At 38.9% G+C, this 21,249-nt stretch overlaps 1 protein-coding gene across 1 annotated transcript in view; it reads right to left on the bottom strand.

The window, feature by feature from the left end:
- Positions 1–11,551, bottom strand: part of LOC134365714 (zinc finger protein 420-like) — a 53,548-nt gene extending 41,997 nt beyond the window's left edge. Inside the window, exons 1-3 of the mRNA XM_063081953.1 lie at positions 11,527–11,551; positions 6,271–6,315; positions 1,004–1,130 (exon numbers count right to left, since the gene is read on the bottom strand). Coding sequence (XP_062938023.1) covers positions 1,004–1,130; positions 6,271–6,315; positions 11,527–11,535 — 181 coding nt within the window. The 5' untranslated portion in view covers positions 11,536–11,551. The remainder of the gene's footprint in view (positions 1–1,003; positions 1,131–6,270; positions 6,316–11,526) is intronic.
- Between the last annotated feature and the right edge of the window lie 9,698 nt (positions 11,552–21,249).

The raw sequence follows: 21,249 nt of genomic DNA, 5'->3' as shown, positions 1-21,249 counted from the left end.
CAGGACATAAATTGGCATAACCTCTTTGGAAAACTGTCTAGTAGTATCTACTAAAGCTAAATATATGTATGACTTATGACTCAGCAATTCTACTCTTACATATATACCCAATAGAAATGAAAAGCTTATTTCTACCAAAAAATACACATATGCCCAGTAATGTTCGTAACAGCTTTATTCATAATAGCCCAGACCTGAAACAAACCAAATGACCACTGACAGTAAGATGGATAAATTGGTGAATTACTATATACTCATTAAATGGAACATGATACAACAATAAGGAGGAACAAACTACTGCTACATGTAACAACAGGGATAAATTTCACAGACACATCAAATGAAAAATGCCAGACAACAAAAACTTATATGTGTGATTCTACCTACATGAAATTCAAGAACAGACAAAACTAATCTGTGGTGATAGGAACCAGGATAGTTCTTACCTCTGAGGAGGCAAATGACAAGGGGCTCAAGTGAGCCTACTGGGGTATATCTTGAACTAGGTAGTGGTGATGAACATGGGCTGGACTTAGTAACTTACTTCTAACAAACACAATAAGATACAAGTGATGGTGTGATTGTGGAGATTTGGTCATAAAAGGCATTGCAACTTCCTCTTTGCTCTCTATCTTGGGTCACTCTATCTGGGGGAAGTTAGCTGCCATATTATGAGAAGAGGCTGACATGACAAGAAACTGAAGTCTTCTGCCAATGGATAGCAAGGAACTGCAGGCTCCTGCCAACAGCCATGTAAGTGAGCCATCCTGAAAATGGAATTTACAGCCCCAGTCAAATGTTCAGATAACTGCAGCCCCTGCCAGTATCTGACAGCAATGACATAAGAGACCACAGCCAGAACCACTCAGCTAAGCCATTACAAATTCCTGATCTCCAAAAGTTGCTGTAAAAAATGTTTGTTTTAAGACACTAAATTTAGGGGTAATTGTTATAGAGCAATAGGTATCTAACACAGCTACTCTCTGAGGGAAAATGTCCTTACCCACTGAAACAAGGTTGCTATAATTCTCCAGCATCACATCCCTGTATAGGTTTCTTTGTGCGGAGTCCAGCTGCTGCCACTCCTCCCAAGTGAAGTCCACAGTCACATCCTTGAATGACACAAATCCCTGTAACAGGACATTCTTGTTCAATCTGGAGTGAAAACCACTGGGTTATGTGTAAAAGATGTATGGAAATTTATTGTTGTTTTCAACATGCAGAGTTCATTGTAATAAATTAAAGAAGATATTTACTATGAGTCTAATTTTGAGTTCTACTATGTGGGAGAAGCAAAACTTACGTTAAAAAAAACTAAGAAAGGGGCTGGCCCCGTGGCTCACTCGGGAGAGTGCAGCGCTGGTAGCGCTGAGGCCGTGGGTTCAGGTCCTACATAGGGATGGCCGGTGTGCTCACTGGCTGAGCGTGGTACATACAGCACCGTGCCGAGGGTTGCAATCCCCTTACCGGTCAGGAAAAAAATATATAAATAAAAATAAAAAGTAAGAAAGAAAGACATGGGGACATTAAAAAACATAGAAAATCCAAGAAAAATGTGAGTACTTTAGTATAATTCTCCCAAAACATAATTTATGCACATACCACCTTCAGAATTTTTACCATATCTGCATGTCATCTGCACTATAATTAACTAAATAGTTTTAACCCAACTCAGACTTTTTACTGAAAGAAGTTAATTTTAAAAGGAAAATATTAAAAGAAAAATCAGTATCATTTGTCATAAAATGACAGTAACAACAACAATCAAGAAAACAAGTAGAGGTTGAACATCTCTAATCTGAAAATACAAATTCTGATATGCTCTAAAATCTGAAACTTTGTGAACACCGACATGACACCACAAGTTGAAAAACCCACACCTTTGATCCCAAGCATTTCACATAAAGACACGCAACCTGTAATAGTGATGAAAAGAGGACATTAACATTGCAGAATGCCTCTTCATCCTAGAGGACCCACTTCCTGGTCCCTCAATTGCATCTTAAGTTTATTCTCACCTAAATAAATAAAATTCAGTGTACAGTAGCCTTTTAGTCAAAACAAGTACTATAGGTAAAGACTGAAAGCCTGTTGTCTGTCACCTGATACATATATTTTGGTGATGAAACTCTGCTGCTTAGTTATTCTCAACACATTATTTTTTTACTGTATAAATGGTATGTCATATTTTTTACTGTTAAGTACTTATGTGTAAATAAGTGTGAGGACCCAAGTCATGGAGAAGGGGACCAGAACTCCCTCCCACAACCAGGCACACCATGCCAGCACCTTGTGGCCCACCCACAGCCAGGCAAACTGCCAGTGCCTCGTAGCCCCGCCCAGGGGCCCGGGACATGGAGCCAGGGACCAGACACACCCCACAACCAGGCACACTGCCAGCGACAGGAGCATGCCAAAAACATCACCTCCATGTGGGTGGCCCACCACAGCCACCACAATAACCATGAATGCTGTGAAAGTGGCTAGATGCCACAACCACCAAACAGATGGTCTGCCTACCAGTGGAGTGCATTGACACAAGGAGAGTCACCAGCAGAGATAAAGAAAAGAAGAGGATATCTCTCTCCACAAAGCCCATTTCAGAGTGATAGAAGAAGTATCTGCTCTATGATAATATTGAGGGACCTGATCACACCTCTCAGCATTGGACAGATCATCTAGGCAAAAAGTTAACAGAGTAACAATTATTCTTTTGGAAGGAGAGAAGAAATCTAGGGTAATTAGAGGGGGGAGGGGGGATGGAGAGGGGGATGGGGAGTGATTGGACAAGGGGCATAAAGAATAAGTATGATTTGTAACAATATATATGCTAGTAATATTGATTTGATCAACATATCTCAATGTTCAACCCCCAAAATATGTATAATCAATTTTGATTAAATAAAAAATTAATTGAAAAATGAATGAATGAATAAATAAATAAATAAAAATAAGTGTGAGGAAATGATTGCTTATTGGTAGCATATAAATTCAGAGTCAGGAATGATGGTGATGCCAAATAACAACAGATTGTCCACATGGGTGGCTGAGATAGTGACACCTTTGCTTTCTGATAGTTTCATACACAAAATTATTAAAAACATTGTATACAATTACCTTCATTGTATAAAACATTAATGAATTTCCTGTTTGGACTTTGGTCCCATTCCAAGATCTCTTATTATATATACACAATATTCCAAAATCTGAGGGGGGGGGAATCCAAAACACTTCTGGGTCCCAACCATTTTGGATAAGGGATAGTCAACCTGTATGTACCAGTGAAATACCACATATATAATTTGCTTTAAAATATTCCAAACAAAGGAAGGAAGGAAAGATGTGAGATTGGTAAAACATTGATAATTGTTGAAGATAAATAAGAAAGTATACGTGGTTTATTATATTATTCTCTAAATTTTTATGTATGTTTGTGTTTTTCCATTAAAAAACTCTGAAAAATTAAAAACAATAGAAACCAATGTTTTTAAAGTTTAAATTAAAATAAAATATAAGCAATATTAAATCTAACCAATTTATTTTTAAATGCATGTCTGGAGATAATAAAAAGAATGGAATAATTTGTGAACAGTTAGTAATAAAGTGCTATTGAGATCACTGTTGCTTACATTTCGAACCATGATTAAGTTCTACTCCAATAAGAAAATTCCATTTTTTAAGTTGATGTTAATCAAATCCAACCAGGATATATATAAAAGACACTGTATGAAGGAAGCAGAGGAATCAATTAAGACCCTTGGCTTTTGGTCTAAGCAATTAGTATCTCAATAAAGTCCAGAAAATGAGAAAGAGCAGGTTTGGACAGAGGGGAAAGGTAAAATCAAGAATGCTATTTGTCCAATAAGAAACTCAATTTAAAAATGGGCAAAGGACCTAGACATTTCTCCAGAGAAGACATGCAAGTGGACAATAAGCACATGAAAAGATGCTCAACATCATTAGTCATGAGAAAAATGCAATTCAAAACCACAGTGAGATACCACTCCATCCCTACTGGAATGGCTAAAATTGACAAAAGGGAAAATAACAAGCATAGTGAGGATGGGAGAAACTGGAACCCTCATACATTGCTGGTGGAAATATAAAATGGAGGATTTGTTGTGAACAACAATTTGGCAGTTACTCCAAATATTAAGAATAGAATTACCATATGGCCCAGCAATTCACTCCTAGGCATATACCCAAAAGATCTGAAAACAGGTACTCAAATACATACTTGTACACCAATACAAGCAGCTTTATTCACAATAATCAAAAGGTAGAAAAAACTCAAGTGACCAGGATAAACAAAATGTGGTATACCCGTACAAGGGAATATTATTCAGTAATTAAAAAGGAATGAAGTTCTGATACACGCTACAACATTAACAAACCTTGAAAACATAAGTGAAGTTAAGTCAGACAAGAAAGGACAAATAGTGCATAATTCCACATATATGAAATACGTAGAACAGGCAATTTCATAGCATCAGAAAGTACATTTAAGTACATCCAGGGCCTGGGGTACGGGAGTACATAGAGAAGAAGAATGGGGGGTTATTGCTTGATGGGTATAGAGTTTCTGTTTGGGGTGATGAAAAAGTTTTGGAAATAGAGATTGGTGATGGATGTACAAGACTGTGAATATAATTAATACCAGTAAATTGTACACTTAAAAATAAAGTAGCAAATTTTATGTTATATATATTTCATTGCATAAAAAATGAATTCTATTTGTCCAAGTTAAGTTTGAGGTATCTATTATAATAGATATCCAAGTGGCAATACTGAGTAGGTAATAGGACTTCAACAGGATGACAGTTGCTCAGACCAAAACCCAAGATACATGGAATCTGAGCTGAGAAAAGAGAGATCAGAAGTGGGGTAAGGGACGTAATGGATAGTGAAAAAATGGAGTCAACAGATCAGAGGTCTAGATGGAAGTAAGCAATTGCTACAGTCAACATACTAGAGTAAATGGGCTAGAAACACAGAAATAATGACCAGAGGGTGAAATGCTTTGAGGTGGTACGGTTATTGGTAATTAACCAAATCTAGAATATGACTATGGGAGCTGGTGTCTAAGCTTGGGTGAAGGAAAATTATCTCTGGAAATAAGGACGTACATTGGTAGCAATGGTACATACCCAGAAGTCCCCATATAAAACCAGAGACACTTCTTGGTTAAGGAAAAAAAAACCATGCACCACCAGTATGTACCTTTCTAAAAAAACACAAATTATATACACGTGCTTCAATACTGAAATATTATGGTCATGAAAATGATAAAAAATAGAAGTTCTCATATTTTCTCCCCATACCCCAGAGGATCAAATTGCACATCTCCTGAGGAATGTGTGTTCTCCACTTTGAAGACTATTGTACTGAAGCTATATGTTACATAATGTGTATAACTAGCAGAATATTATAGACAGAAATTAAACAACATATGCACCCTTCAAATAAAAATTAAAACCGCAGACAATTACAACCACTGTGATGCTGGCTAGCAGTGTTTAGCTGATTGATAAACCAACAGAAATGAGCACATTCATTTGAGCTCCACTATCCACTAAGCATGCTCAATTGATATGCACTTTGAGGCTCTCAGCCTATTGCATTTTAAAAGAAAAATATCTGATTACTTTATTTACTTGTTAAAAACTATATAAAATTGATGCTATTATTACCTTTAATGACATGAATCCCCTGGACCAACATTACACACTCCCAGGGTTGAGAAATGCTGCCCCTCCCCATTATAGATTTTATTCTTGGATCAAGGCAGACTGTCAAAGTTGTATACTTGGACCGCATAACTTTACTGCCCAGAAGAACTGAATTCACTGAATTCTGCCTTGTTATTAAGCCTATGTTTAATTTTAGAAATGGTTTAAGAAAGCACTAAAAAGAAAACTGCTATGGAATTTATCATAGGTTGATAAACGTTAAGGACATTGTCTACCACATTATGTGCATGCAGACTTATCAAGAGAGTAACTTCAAACCTAAATGCCAGAAAATCCTTACTTCCCGAGACATTACCACATTTAATGTATAATGCAAATCATTTAATTAAACACAATGTGCTCAACTTTAACTATGAAAGATCCTATAACTTATATGATTATGTTCCAAGTTTCCTTTGTCTAGATCTAAGATCTACTTTCTTTTATCTCTATTTACAATTTTTTCATTTAATTGAATTATTTTAAACTGCCTCAACTGCACTGGAAAACAAAATTGGGTATAAAAAGATAGCTCATTTACCTGAGATGTGGTCATTTTCTGCTGTTCTTCAGAAGGGGCAGATATCTGTAAAGACAAGCTGGGATAAGCAGTTAGGGGATAAAAAGAAGATAGCCTTGAGAGTCTGGGCCTGTCCTGATTCCCCAAATCATCAGCCTAGAAATCCCTATAATCAACTCCAGAAAAGACCATCCTTTGGTGACTTTCTCTTTCAAAGGTTTCTTGCAGAGAGACCACAGAGGATTATGTTGTGATAACATCAACCTGTTAACTTACAGTTTTGAAAAGATCAATACATGATGTTTTTCCTTTGAGGATGTGAATGTCTGTATTCTATTCATACATTAAAAATGTTTCTCCACCTTTGACCCCACAAGTCTATCATTAGATATTTATTCTGACAAAATAACTGTGGACATACACGTTATATCTGCAAGGATATTCATTACAATGCTGCTTTATCACCTAAAAAGTAGAAACCACCTAGATGTCCAATAATAGGGATTGATTAAATCAATTATGGAAAAGATAGAATATTACAGTCATTAAAAATGATGTCTTAGGAAAGTATTTACAGACTTGAAAATTTTTTCTTGTATTACAAAGTGAGAAAAATAGTTATAAAACAGTATGTAATATATAATCCCAGTTTAAAAGAAAAAAAGTGTCTGAAAGGGCATACATCAAAATGTTTATGGTTTCCTTTGGGTGGGAGGATTACAAATAATTTCTATTGAGTTGCATTTGCCATTTTCAGTTTCTAATTTTTCTAGAATAAACTTATATTACTTTTGAAATAAAAAATAAGTTATTTTTAGCAGCTATTGTCTTACTGACCTCTTTACCCAAGCTCATATCAAAGAAGTTCTAAAGGGCACAATTCACCAGAGGCAATTTAACTGAAAGAATACAAACAGGAATTCAATAAGCTGCAATAGTCACTGTTATCTATAAACATAATGGATCAGAAAACTCTTTTATGTCACTTCATCCTTTTCTAGAAACTGGTCTTTTTGGTTTTCAAACAGCTTTATTGAGGTATAATTTACATACCATAAAATTCGCCCATTGTAAATGATTTTTAGAAAATTTATAGAGTTGTACAACCATCACCACAAGCCAGATTTAGAATATTTCCATCACTCCAGAAAATACCCTCATGCCTCTTTGCAGTCAATCTGTGCTCCCACCTCCAGCCCTAGGCCACCCACTAATTTGCTTTCTATCTATAGATTTGCCTTTTCTGAAAATGTCATATAAATGAAATCATACAATATGTAGTCTTTGGATCTGGCTTATTTCATTTAGCATGTTTTCAAAGTTCATCCACGTTGCAGCATGTGTCAGTAGTTTGTTCCTTTTTGTTACTCAACACTGTTCTGTTATATGGATATACCACCTTTATTTGTCTACCAGTTGATGAATACCTGGATACTTTCCAGGTTTTGGCTGTGATGAGTAATGTGCTATGAACATTTGCATACAAGTCTTTGTATGGATCTGGTCCATCTTTTTGATTGCCTCTTTTCACTTGGTTGTAGTTTCTTGAGAGGAACTTTCATTGAGCTTTGTCACTGATGAACTGTGTTGTGGTGGGCTCTAGGCCTGGGCTCTCCAACTAAAAAGCCGGATGAGCATATCACTCGCTTAGGTCCAGCTTCACTAATCTTTGAAATAAGGAGGTACGACTGGAAAATACCTCAAATATTACCATTCAGACATTCAATAAAATAAAAATTAAAGTGATTTTTTTTCCCTCTGCCATGGTCAGGGCATACGGGGAATCAGCATTTCACTAAAGACCAGTTGACAATGGAAATGGTATGAGAACAAACTCAATCTGAAAACTGACAAGGCAAGTGAAGGAAGAGGCAGCATGTGTAAACCCTTAGGGAGGGGAACAATATACTTGGGAGGTGGTGATCCTTTTCCATCTATACCAAGAATCCATTTTTACAGTGAGTCTGTCCTTGTGGCAGCCTCCCACTTCCAAACCCCCACCTTCCCATGATATTCATCTCTCCTATATCTATAGGAATGGGATCTCCCATTAGAACATAATTTATCACCTAGCTTTCCAGGCCTAAAAATGTTAGTGCGTGTTCTGTCCAGTGACTCTTCTGCCTCTGTCCTGAAACTCTAGTGACAGCTCTGAAATCTGGGATGTCTCTTCTTTTTTTTCCCCTATCCCACTGAGACCTGGTGACTTGGGGGCAAATTCACGTATCTTTACCCAGGGTTCCAGATCCCTGTCTCCCCCTGTGAATTCATCCTCAAGAAATAGACTGGACCTTCCAAGTCTTTAAAAGGCTGCTAGGGATACAAAACAGCTAAAGACAGAAGAAGGGCACAGTGGCTTCAATTTGGTAATCTAATTCAAGGGCTTTGCAAATAACCTGGAATATAATGATTGTTTGGTTGAGTCATTTGGCATCTATTTTTCAAACCAATCCTAGAGGTGCTTAGAGGGATAGGTTACCAGGCCAAATTTTGTGGAGGGTACAAAGTAGAGTACTTAGTCTATTTCTGTGGTTTAGACAGCGTCAAAACTGGAAAGACAAGATCTGGAGCAAGCATGAATTTAGGTAGAAATTAATATACATATCAACAAGAGTTTGAGTAAGACTATCTCATTTCTCAAAATCTCACACTCCTTCTCTGTGAAGGTAAAGATGACAGATCCTACCTCACAAGATTACAGTGATGACTAAGAAAGATTTTTTGAAAAGTATATAGCACTGTGCCTTGTAATAATCATCATCATCTAACATTTATGTAGTATTTATTTCCTGCTAGGCAGTATATAGCTCTATACATAGAGTACCTCATCTATTCTTCAAAATCACTCTAGGAATTGGGTACTATTTTACCTTCACTTTTTAAATTAATTTTATTTTCATCTAAAGCATATACATAATTATAAACCCTCAAAATGAAAGACAGTCATTCTCTGCCTTACCCCTAATTCCTGCTCCTCAGGGCCAATCACTTTCAACTCTTTTAGTAGCTTCTAAAAACTGACTTATCAACTTTAAACATTTCCTATTAGTTTCTTAGAATTGAAGTTGAGGATTCAGTCCTCTTACACTACCATCTCCATTTCCCTTCACATCACAATTTTGGTTAGATCAATTTTCACTGTTTACATAATTACATTTCCTTTATTGTACAACTTTTTGTTTTTCCTAGACTTAATTTTTGTCCTAATGGCTGAGTTTTCTACAAACCTATCTCCCCAGCAGACATAGTACATTAGATAATTCATCAGATTCCTCTTTTCTCCCCCAAGAATCTTCCATTCTTCCTGCTCCTAAGCAGACTGTTTAACCAAGGTTTAGAGCACAGAGTGGGTATGGCACTAATTGAAATGATCTTATCCCTTCTCTGTCTGGTAAACTGGTTCCTTCAAGGCTCAGTTCAAATGTCACCTTCTCTAGAAAGCTTTTCCAGATGCCTCCTGGATAGAATCAGCCATCCCTTCTTCTGACTTCCCCAGAGTGTCCAACACTCTAATACACTGTTGTTGTTGTTTTTTGTTTTTTGATTCAGGCTTACGGCAAGGGATGATGCAGCCTGAACTAAGACACGGAAGTGGAAATGGGGAGAAAAATCAGAGAGAAGTCAAGGAGGAAGAATCACCAGGATTTGAAGATAAACTGGATATGGGGAGAAGGGTGGAAGGAGGAAATTAGGTATCTCCAGGGTTTCTAGTATGGCCATGTGGATGAAGAGTGGTGCCATTTACCATGATGTAGGAAATAGCAGGATGAGCAGGTAGGGTAGCAATAAGGAACATGATAAACTCTGTTTTGATGTTTTGAACATACTGAGATTGAGGTGTCTGTCAGTAAAACTCACAGAGATGTTGATGCTACAGATTTGTAAGTCTTGAGGGTAAAGGCGGAAGCTGACACAAAGAATGTGGTTGAAAGGGGCTTTGAGAAAGGGTTTTTGATGAGAAACTTGGGCTTAATGTACTTAGGTAGTGTGTAGGGGCAAAGGGAAACTTCTTGACCTCTTAAGGTTCACTAATAAAAATCACTGACAAATTTAGTTCAATGTGAAGAAAAGTCATAACAAATTTTATTAAACGTGCCAGGAGAAGCCAAAACCTAGGGGAATCACAAAACAGTAATGTTCCAAATGTCCCATGCGGGTACAAAGCTTATATGCCAGTGTTCAGAGGAGGAGAGGGGGAGAGGGGTAGAGGGGCAGAGGGGAAGAGCGGAAGAAGGGGAGAAGGGGAGAGGGGGAGAGGGGGAGGGGGGAGAAGGGGAGAAGGGGAGAGGGGGAGAGGGGGAGGGGGGAGAGGGGGAGAGGGAGAGAGGGGGAGAGGGGGAGAGGGGGAGAGGGGGAGAGGGGGAGTGAGAGAAAAAGGTAGGGGGAGGTACAAGCCCCAGAGACTTCTTGTATGACAACGAAAATACTTTAGGTAATCTCACAGCTGTCCTCAGAAAGAATAGATAGTAGCCAAATGAAGGGTGTCTCAAAGGAAGTCTGGCTGTTTGCATTTACAGATGTAAATTTCTTTCCACGAAAAAAAACCTCCAAAAAACAAACAAAAAACCCCCAATAAAAACAAACAAACAAACAAACAAACAAACAAACAAAAACCAGGCTTCTGGTCAGTCTTGTTTTTTCAGTCACTCTTAACTAGCCCTCTTGAAATCTGTCAAAGAAATATATTTTGGGGTCAAAATATTTTGCTTTCTCACACTAGCTACAAGACAGTAGGGAATATAAACTGCCTCAAGTCCGTTCAGGAGACATATCTAAGGGTGGAAGCAGAACCTATGGGAACCCCTACTTTCACATCCTCACCGGCATAGAAGATAAGAAAGCCACATAAGAAAGCCCAAGTGCATCCTGAATGCAAACTGTTGTCATCGCTGACCACGCGCGGGCTTCTCCCCAAGCTCGCACAGCCTCCCAAGTTTCTCACTAAGCCCCCACTTAGTGACACTCCCCCCACCCCAACTGGGTTCCTAAAATGCCCCTAACCAACCATTTCTACGTGATACAGACCCAGAATCATTCGCACAGACATGCCCAATCACTAACCCCCACAAATCCCCTAGCCGTCGCTGACCCTCCCCAGAATCCACCACCAGCAGCACCACTAGATACCCAACCCCACAGGGCGCCAATCACCGCCTGGGACAGGCCCCCTTAATTACTAACCACAATAGGGCCAGAAATTACGGACCGCTGCAGACGCTCAATCGCTGATCAAACTAGACGCCCTACTCCAGCACCGCAGCAGCGGATTACACCTACTCTGAGCATCGGACTCCTCAACTTCCCGCCTCTCCTCCACTGTCCTCAGCAGAGCTCTTCGGCCCCGCCCCTTCCGCTGCCGGGGCTGAGGGACTGTACGTGTTACGCAGGAAGCTGGCGCAGCCCGTGACTCGACCCTATCGCGAGAGTTTCTGGGCTGTTACGTGAGACGGGGGTTAACATGGCCGCGCCCATGAAGTGGAAAGTGAAACTGTGGGTAGCGCCATGTTTCGAGTAAGTGTTGGTGCCGTACGGTAGGGAATTCTTGAGAGCAGGCAGGTGAGTACTGGAATGCGGGAGCTATGGAAAAGGTGTACGGGGACAATGAGGGAGCAAAGACATAAACTTTGAAAGAATTACAAGTAAACTGAGGATGGAGTCAGGGTACCTGTTTACCTAAAATGTGTAAAAAATGGAAATGCTGCAGAAGGTGCGAAGCACGAAGATGAGGAAGGGGACTAGGGGGCGAGGGAAGGCCCTCCCTGTTATTAAGCAAATGAGGACAATGAGGCACAGAGAGCTTAGATCGGTTGATCTAGGTCACGTTGCCTCACTTTCCCAGTCTGAGGGATACTAATAGTAAATGTCTGTTGAGCACCTACTGTGTATTTACTGAGATAGGTTATTAAACTTAGGCTTTAATTGAGGGGAAGCCAGGTTTCAGCAGTATTCTCCCTTTGAGATGGCAGTAGGAAAAGGAAGTCAGAATGCCTCTCATCTGGTGAACTCCAGCTAATCATCCTGGAAAATGAAATTCAAATGTCTTCTTCTGGGAACGTTTTCCCTGATTGGGATGGGAAGACTCTGTCCCCTGTTAAAGACACATCAGATAGCAGCAGAGGGGAAGTGTTTTGGGATAAACTGAAGGATAATTCAGATTCTCTAGATTCTTCTGTCAAACTGGTCTTGAACTTGCTCTGTGCTCTTGGACCAGTCACTTTCCCTCATTGGCAACCCATTATCTCATTTGTAAGATAGAGGAAGGTTGTGAAACATTCATTTGAGTCAATATTTGCTTATGTAAAGAAAGTTTCAGTGTCAATGAAAAGCACATTAGAATCCACACAGTTTGTTAATAATAAATACCATATTATGTTACTACCACAGAATATCCATCCATAACTAACACCTAAAGACACTATTGGTTATTTCTGAGAGTTCACTAAGCTCTTTAAAACCAGGTATGGTGGACTTCATGAGTCTGGAATGTCCTTCCGAACCATACGCCAGAAAACTACTATTCATGCTTCAAAGCTAGCCTTCAACATCCCCTTCTCTCTAGGCTTTTCCCAGAGCCCTCAGGGTCACTCATTGCTCACTCTACCCCTGTGAGTTAAGGGTCATGAACCACATTTTAAAGAACGGCCTCTGAGAGGTTTAACCCCTTGTTGAATCTGAGGCTCCTATTATGGGGCAGAGCCATGATTCAAATCCCCATCTGTGTGTGTGTTCTTAAGCCACCAGCAGTGGTTTATTAGCAACCACTCCCCCAGGTCCCTGCTTTATGTCTCCTTAAACAGAAAGTGAAGTTTGGTAAACTCCAGGTTACCTTCCCAATCCACTCTCCCCAGAATTACATCCCACTCCAATTAGTATGGCCTTCTTAATAAAAAAGTCAGCATCTCTGATATGCCTTCCTTGCTCAGGAACCTTCCATGCCTCACCTTGCCATAGCAGCAAGTACTCATGCTTCCATCGTCAGCTCTCAGCTTACTGTAAGGCCTCATCAGCCACCAATTCCCCTCACATATCTTAGAATATCTTACCTCAACACTATCTTACTTACCTGAACATCTTTGATTAATTGTTACCTTTGTTGCAAATTCCTACATACTCCTGTTTTGGGGGGCAATTCCCTACTCAAAGATCAAGGGAGTCTTCCTTTGCCTTATGAGGCCCCAAATTAATAGTTCTTACACACACATGTACTAATCTAGTTATTACATGTAATTAGATTGTATAATCTAAATCAGGGTCAGAAAACTACAGCTCTTGGGCAAATAAGGCCTGAAATCTGTTTCGATAAAGTTTTATTGAAACATAGTCATGCTCATTAATTTACATATTACCTGTCATTGCTTTTGTACTACAACAACAGAGTTGACAGACACCATATGGCCCGGAAAGCCTAAAACATTTACTATCTGTTCCTTTACAAAAATGTTTGCTAGTGCCCAAACCAATTTAATGCGGAGGGAAAGACCATTATTTTGCCTCTTTTAGAGAGGAGGGATCTGAGACACCAAAGGATCACTCAGCTTGTTAGTAGTAGAGCTGGGATATAAATTTCCAAATTCTGACTCAGAGCTATGCTCTTAACTGCTACACCACACCACATTTTTATGATTGTTTTTTGAATGTCTATGAATTTCTTTTGGTAAAAAGGCAAAGATATTCATACAACTTTTCATCTAAGCCAGGACACTTTTGACAGTGAAAGTGTTGCTATTAATAACTATACTTGGACAGCAGGCTAAAACCTGTCCTGGGCAACCTGGGATGTATGATTACTCTAAAGACAGTGAAGATAGAGTAAAATAGGTTGATAAAATTAAGATAAAATTTCATAAGCCAGATAAGCATAATTTCCTGCTTTAGAGTAACATATAATATACGTTAAGATAAGAATACATTCCATTGACAAGGGTGCCAAGACTATTAAGTGGAAAAAGGACAATCTTTTCAACAAATGGTGCTAAGAAAACTGGATATCTACATGCAAGAGAATGAAGTTGGACCATTCTCTAACATCATATTAAAAAATTTAACTGAAAGTAGATCAACGACCCAAATGTAAAATCTAAAAGTATAAAACTCTTGGAAAAAACAGAGCAAAGTCTTCATGACACTAAATTTGGCAATAATTTATTGGATAGCACACCAAAGGCAAAAGCAACAAAAGAAAAATTGACAAAATTTTAAAATTGTGTGCATCAAAAGACAATAGAAATAGAGTAAAAATGCAACTCTCAGAATGGGAGAAAATGTTTGCAAATCATATATCTGATAAGGGTTTAATATCCAGAATATATATAAAACTCCTAAAACTCAACAACAAAGAGATAAAAGACCTGATTAAAAATGGGCAAGAGATTTGAAGACATTTATCCAAAGAAAATATACAAATGGCTAATAAACACATGAAAATATGCTCAGCATCACTAGTCATTAGGGAAATGCAAATTAAAACTACAATGAGATACCACCTCACACCCATTAGGATGACAACTGTATTAGTCAGGGTTGTCCAGAGAGATAGAATCAATAGAATATGTTATAATTATATGAGAGGGATTTATTCGGTGAATTAGCTCATGTGACTATGAAGAAAAGTCCCACGAGAGGCCGTCTGTAATCTGGATGCCGGTAGTGTGGCTCTGTCCAAGTCCAAAGGCCTCAAGACCAGGGCAGCTGATAGTGTCCTTGGTGTAAGTCCTGGAACACAAAAGGTGAAAAGTCTTCAGCTCTGATGTCCACGGGCAGGAGAGAAGAGTGTATCCCAGGTCCAGCAGATTGAGATAGAGAGCTTCACCTCTTTCCTCTGTCTTTTGTTCTCACTGGACCCCCAGCAGATTGGATGGTTCCCACATACATTGAGAGTGGGTCTTTCCCACCCAGGCCACTCAGACTCTTATATGAATCTCTGCTGGAAACACCCTCACAGACACACCCAAAAAGATAGCTTTACCAGGTTTCTCAGCATTCCTTCATCTGACCAAGTTGACACCTAGAATTAACCTTCACAACTACTATCAAAAAAACCCAGAAAATAATGTGTCATCGAGGATGTGGAGAAATTGGAACACTTGTGCACTGTTGGTGGGAATGTGAAATGGTGCAGCCGCTACGGAAAACAGTATGGCAATTCACAAAAAAATCTAAAATAGAATTACCATATGGTTCAGCAACTCCACTTCTGGGTATACACCCAAAAGAATTGAAAGCAGAGTTTTGAAAAGATATTTGTACACTCATGTTCATAGCAGGATTATTCACATCAGCTAAAACATGGAAGCAACCCCAGTGTCCATCAATGGATAAATGGGTAAACAAAATGTGGTATATCTATACAATGGAATATTATTTAGCCTTAAAAAGGAAGGAAATTCTGACATATGCTACAACATGGATGAACCTTGAGGGCGTTATACTAAGCAAAATAAACCAATCACAAAAAGACAAAAATTATATGACAGCACTTATATGAGATAGAGTAGTCAAAAGCATAGACTTGGAAAGTAAAATGGTGGTTGCCAGGGGTAGTGGGGAGGGAGAATGAGGATTTATTTTTTAATGAGTATAGAGTTTTGGTTGTATAAGATAAAAAGAGTTATGGAGATGAATGGTAGTGATGGTTGTGCAACATTATGAATATATTTAATAACATTGAACTGTAACCTAAAAATGGTTAAGATAGTAAATTTTTTGTTGTGTGTATTTTACCACAATTTTAAAAATTGGAAAAAGACATTCTGGTGGATTTTTTAGTTACTCCCATTAGCTTATAATGCTTGCTTTACTTTAAACAATGAAAGTAATTCTTACTGTGCAAATGCTCCAGGATAATCATGTTGTGGGGGATGTTCTGTTCAATATTCCATTCCACTCTCAGCTGGACTGTAAGGTGAGAGAAAGCAAGGTCAGACAAAACATGGAATAACATCGTGAGGAAAAAATATGTGTAGACTCTTATGTGCTGCAGATGTGTGCAGATGTGGAATGTGCTACTTACTGTGATACAAATTTATAATCCAAAGATTGTCTCTATCCAATCAAATATAATCAAGATACATCTAAAAGTGGTGATTCTTACTGATTATTATAGAAAAGAGATGTAACCAATCAGGGAAAGCACATACACTAGAAAAAGCAAGGCACCAAAGATGGTACCCTGGAAAATACTAACTAGTGAAGGATGAGAAGAGAAAGGGGAGCTGATGACATAAATAGAGGAGAAACAGAGGTAGCGAGAGATGAAGAAGAGTAACTAATGGTGAAATATTTCAAAGAAGGAGGAAGGATAAAATGTCATATGCAACAACAACAAAAAACACTCTAAGGTAAGGACAAGAAAATATCCCTTGGATATGATAACAGCAAGATGGCCTTTGTAGAAATTGTTTCAGAGTAATGAAAACAGAAAACCTACTGCATTATACTGAAGTGTGTATGTGAAATGAGGAAGTGGACACAGAAAGATATCAGTTTTCAAGAAGCTTGTGTTTTAAGGGACAGAAAGATGAAAGTGCAGGATACAAGATGGTATTTTTAATTTGACAGAGTTTAAACAGGCCAAAGATTGAGGGGAAAAGCTCTAATGTAAAGGGAGACGTAAAATGCCCAAAAGAGAGTGGATCCCTTAGTGGAGAATGATCCCGAGATATAAAGGAGGAAGGTCCCAAGGTAAGCAAGAGATCAAAAACAAAGGGGAAATAAAAAAAAATTTTTTGACTACACAAAATTTTTAAAAAATTCACAATGGAACCAAAAATAAAGTCAAAATTTAAATTATCTGAGAAATACATTATTTTTAAGAAAATTATAAAGACACAGATCAAAACCCAATAGAAAAAAAAGACAGGTGAATTAAACAACCATTTTATGTTGATAAAGATTTAAAGGATTGATAATATCCACTGTGAAAATAGCAAGTATGGAATTATTAACAGATAATTTGTAGGTGGCAGACAATTTATCAATATCCTCAAAACTTACTATGGGTCAAAACAACTTTGAAAAAGAAAAACAAACTTGGAAACCTTACTCTACCTGACTTAAAACTTATTATAAAGCTATAGTAATCAAGTCAGTGTAGTATTGGTGTCAAAATACACACATAGATCAATGGAACAGAATAGAAAGTCCAGAAATAGATATCCCCCCACACAAACACACATACAACTGATGTTTAACCCTTGGACTTGGAGGTATTAGTGGTGCAGCTTGTGACAGGCCCTAGTGAAGTAATCACAACATAGGCTCCTGGGATTCTAGAGTGAGGTCAGGCCATCTGCAGTGGAGAATTATATACTTTTGTAAACTATCTCTTGGCATAATATTGTACCCTAGTAAAGATAGAATGTGTGATTATGGGACACTAAATGACAATCCCACCAGAACTGTCAATTTTGAGGTAGAACCTGTCGAATCCATTAAATCATAAATTCTGTGAGCTCAGTAAAAATTCCATTGTAAGATGGAAGTGGTACATTTAGGAATAGCAGACTTTGCAAGCACATGGCATCCACCACTGTTACATCAGCACCACCTCTCAGCTCATATCTGCTGCTATAAAAGGATTCTGTACAATCAGCTATAGGAGGAAAAGTCTAGATCTTGGTTTAAGCAGGGGTTGGTCTCACATTTGAGTGTAAGCCAAAAATGAATGGCAGCTGCACTACAGATTCACTCAGGGATGGCTCTGAGAGACACTGGTGAGGGAAAATCCTCCTAATGCACAGAGTTTCAGGTGGTATACTAGATCATCCACTTTGTGTGGGAAGAGAAGTGGCCCAAGGTTAGAATGTCATGAACAGTGGCAAATGGCCTGTCTCTCTAGTTAGGGATTTGGAAGGAAAAAGAGTAAAAGAACAGAAACGAGATCAGGATGTGGATCTGCATGTGGATGGACATGTGAGTGGACACAAAGTGTAAATATCTTTTCATATGTTAACTCCCAACAGAGAGCATCTGCTATGGAAGAGGCATTAAACAATCAAGTAGACAAAATGACCCAGCCAGTGGATGTCAGCTGGATCCTGCCATCAGCCACTGCAGTGCTGGCACAAAGGACACAAGGATAAAGTTGCCACAGTCGCAGAACTAGAGGTTATTCATGGGCCCAAAACCATGGGCTTCCACTCACCAAGGATGGTCTGGCTACTGCAGCTACTGAGTATCTAATCTGCCAACAGCAGAGATGAATGCTGAGCTCCTCATATAACATCATTCCTCAAGAAGACCAATCAACCATTTGGTTGAAGGTTGACTACATTAGGCTCCTTCCATCCTGAAAGGGCCAGTGGATTGTTCTCATTAACAGAGACACGTATTCCAGGTGTTGGTTTGCCCTACCTGCCCACAGGGCTGTAGCCAACAATTCCACCTAAGGGCACCCACCAGCATAGGATCTCACAAAACCTTTCATAAACTAAGGAACCTACTTCACAGCACAGGAAACACAGAAATGGGTCCTTTACTTTGGGATACAGTGGTCGTATTACATACTACAGCCCCCAGATGCTGCCAAGAGTGTTGGAAAAGCCTCCTAAAACCTCGTCTGGAACTCAGAGACAATACTCTGTAAAGTTGGGGTGATAATCTTCCTGCGCACAATGTATGCATTGAATCAAGTGCTTTATATGATACTGTGTGTCCATTGGGAAGAGTACTTCAGTCCACTAACCGAGGGATGGAAACAGGAGTGCAGCCTACCTACCATATTAGCATGTAAGCCTGAGTGGACTGGGTGGGAAAGATCTGCCTTCAATATGGGGGGGCACTATCCAATCCACAGGGGGTCAGTGAGAACAAAAACGGAGGAAAAGATGAATCTCACTCTGTCTGCTGGAACTGGGATACACACCTCTCCTGTCCGCGGACATCTGAACTCGAGACTGTTCAGCCCTTGGGTTCCAGGACTTACACCAGTGGTGCCCCAGCTTTCAGGCCTTTGACCTCAGACTGAGAATCACACCATTGGCTTTCCCTGGTTTCAAGGTTTCCAGACTTGGACTGAGCCACACTACTGGCATCCAGTTTGCAGATGGCCCATTGTGAGACACCTCAGCCTTCATAATTGCATGAGCCAATTCCCCTAATAAGCACCCTCTCACATATTTATACACATATCCTATTGGTCTGTCTCTCTGGAGAACCCTGATTAATGTAGTACCCCTTGCCCAATTGCGATGTAAATGTACAGGTCCAGCAACTCTGGTTTGAGAAGGGCATAATGACCAGTGTCTTAGGTCAGCAGAGGTGGTATCCAAGAATGGATAATAAAGAAGGGAGATGGTGAGTTTCCTATTGTGACCCTAAGGTCACTGTAGGAGCAGAGGCTGTAGTTCATCCGACTAATTTCCCTCTTCTAATTCCTCCTCTGGCAGAGAGGCACACAGAAATCCTGGAGGAAGTACTTCTCAGGTACATATGGATAAGTACATCTAAGCAGAGCACAGGATAGACTATGGCAGATATAGAGTTGCATGCCCAGATCCTCCTTCAAGGAAGGTCTTGCTGCCCAGATGTGGGTAATGCAATCGGGAGACAACTTCTAGCTGTCACCTATTTCAGGGTGGGCCTCAGCTACAGGGTCCTGCCCCACCCAAGGTCATACCCATCACAGGACAGCCTGCATCTGGTGAATGAGAAAGGTAGGGGTATAAAGGCCCAGTGCAGGACACTCAGATGGGAAAAACACTTACTCCAGAGCTCCTCTCTAGGTTGGCAAGACTTTGTTAGACCTACAATGTATTTCAGCTTCATCCTCTGCCCAATCCTGTTTCTTGCCATTCTTTTCATAGGTGTTGATGTCTGATAAACCTCTGATACATCCAACTCCATCTTAACATCTGCCTCCACAGAACTCAAACACAATTTTGTTATGATCATAGAACACACTCTGTATGATTTCAGTCATTTAAAATGTATTGAGACTTGTTTTGTGGCTCAGCATATTTCCTATCTTGGTGTATGTATATACCATGAGCACTTGAAAAATGTATATTCTGCAGTTGTAAGTTTCTATAAATCAGTTGGGTCAAGGTCAAGGTTGTTGATAGTGTTCTTCAAATAATCTATGTATTTACTGATTTTTCTAGTTTTTCTATCAATTGCCTAGAGAAGGATATTAAAATCTCCAATTACAATTGTGAAATTGTTGATATTTCCTTTTAGTTATTTTAATTGCTGCCTCATATACTTTGGAGCTCTGTTTCAGGTGCGTGGACATTTATGAATGTTATGTCTTTCTGGTGAATTCATCCTTTTATATTTTTAAAGTGTCCCTCTTTATCTCTGTTAATACTCTTTATCAGAAGTCTGTTTTATCCAAAATAAATGTTGCATATCAGACTTTTCATGCTTCCTATTTCTATGATATATACTTGCATTTTTCAATCAATTTACTTTTAACTTATCTGTGTCTTTTTAGTTAATGTCTGGGTCTTGTAGAGATTGGGTCTTGCATTTGTACCCATTAAAAATCTCTGCCTTTTAATTGGAGTGTTTAGTCAATTAACTTTTAATGTAATTATTGTTACAATTGGATTCAGGTCTACCATCTTATTATTTGTATTGTATGTCCCCTTTGACTTTGTTCTTCTGTACTTCCCTTCCTATTTCCACTAGTCATTTTTAGAAGTTCATTTTAGTCTTTCTGCTGTGATTTTGGCTGTATTTCTTTGCATTACTCTTTGGTGGTTTCTCTATGGATTGCTCTATACCTCGTTAATTTTCACATTCTACTTGAAGTTAAGACTGTGTCATATCACATAAAATTTAGAAAACTTGATACAACATAGGTCTGCTCCCTTTCTTTATGCTAGAGTTGTTGTATGTATTGCATCTAAATACCTTACAATCTACATAAGACAACATTATAAATTTTGTTATAAATGATCCTATTTTATGGAAATTAAAAAGTAAAAATAGTCTTTCATATTTACCTACATGTTTACCATTTCTGGTGCTCTTCGTTGCGTTCTGAAGAACTGAGTTTCC

Source organism: Cynocephalus volans, chromosome 17 (genome assembly GCF_027409185.1).
Source record: "Cynocephalus volans isolate mCynVol1 chromosome 17, mCynVol1.pri, whole genome shotgun sequence".
Classification (NCBI taxonomy): domain Eukaryota; kingdom Metazoa; phylum Chordata; class Mammalia; order Dermoptera; family Cynocephalidae; genus Cynocephalus; species Cynocephalus volans.
This window is presented reverse-complemented; position numbering and strand designations above follow the sequence as displayed.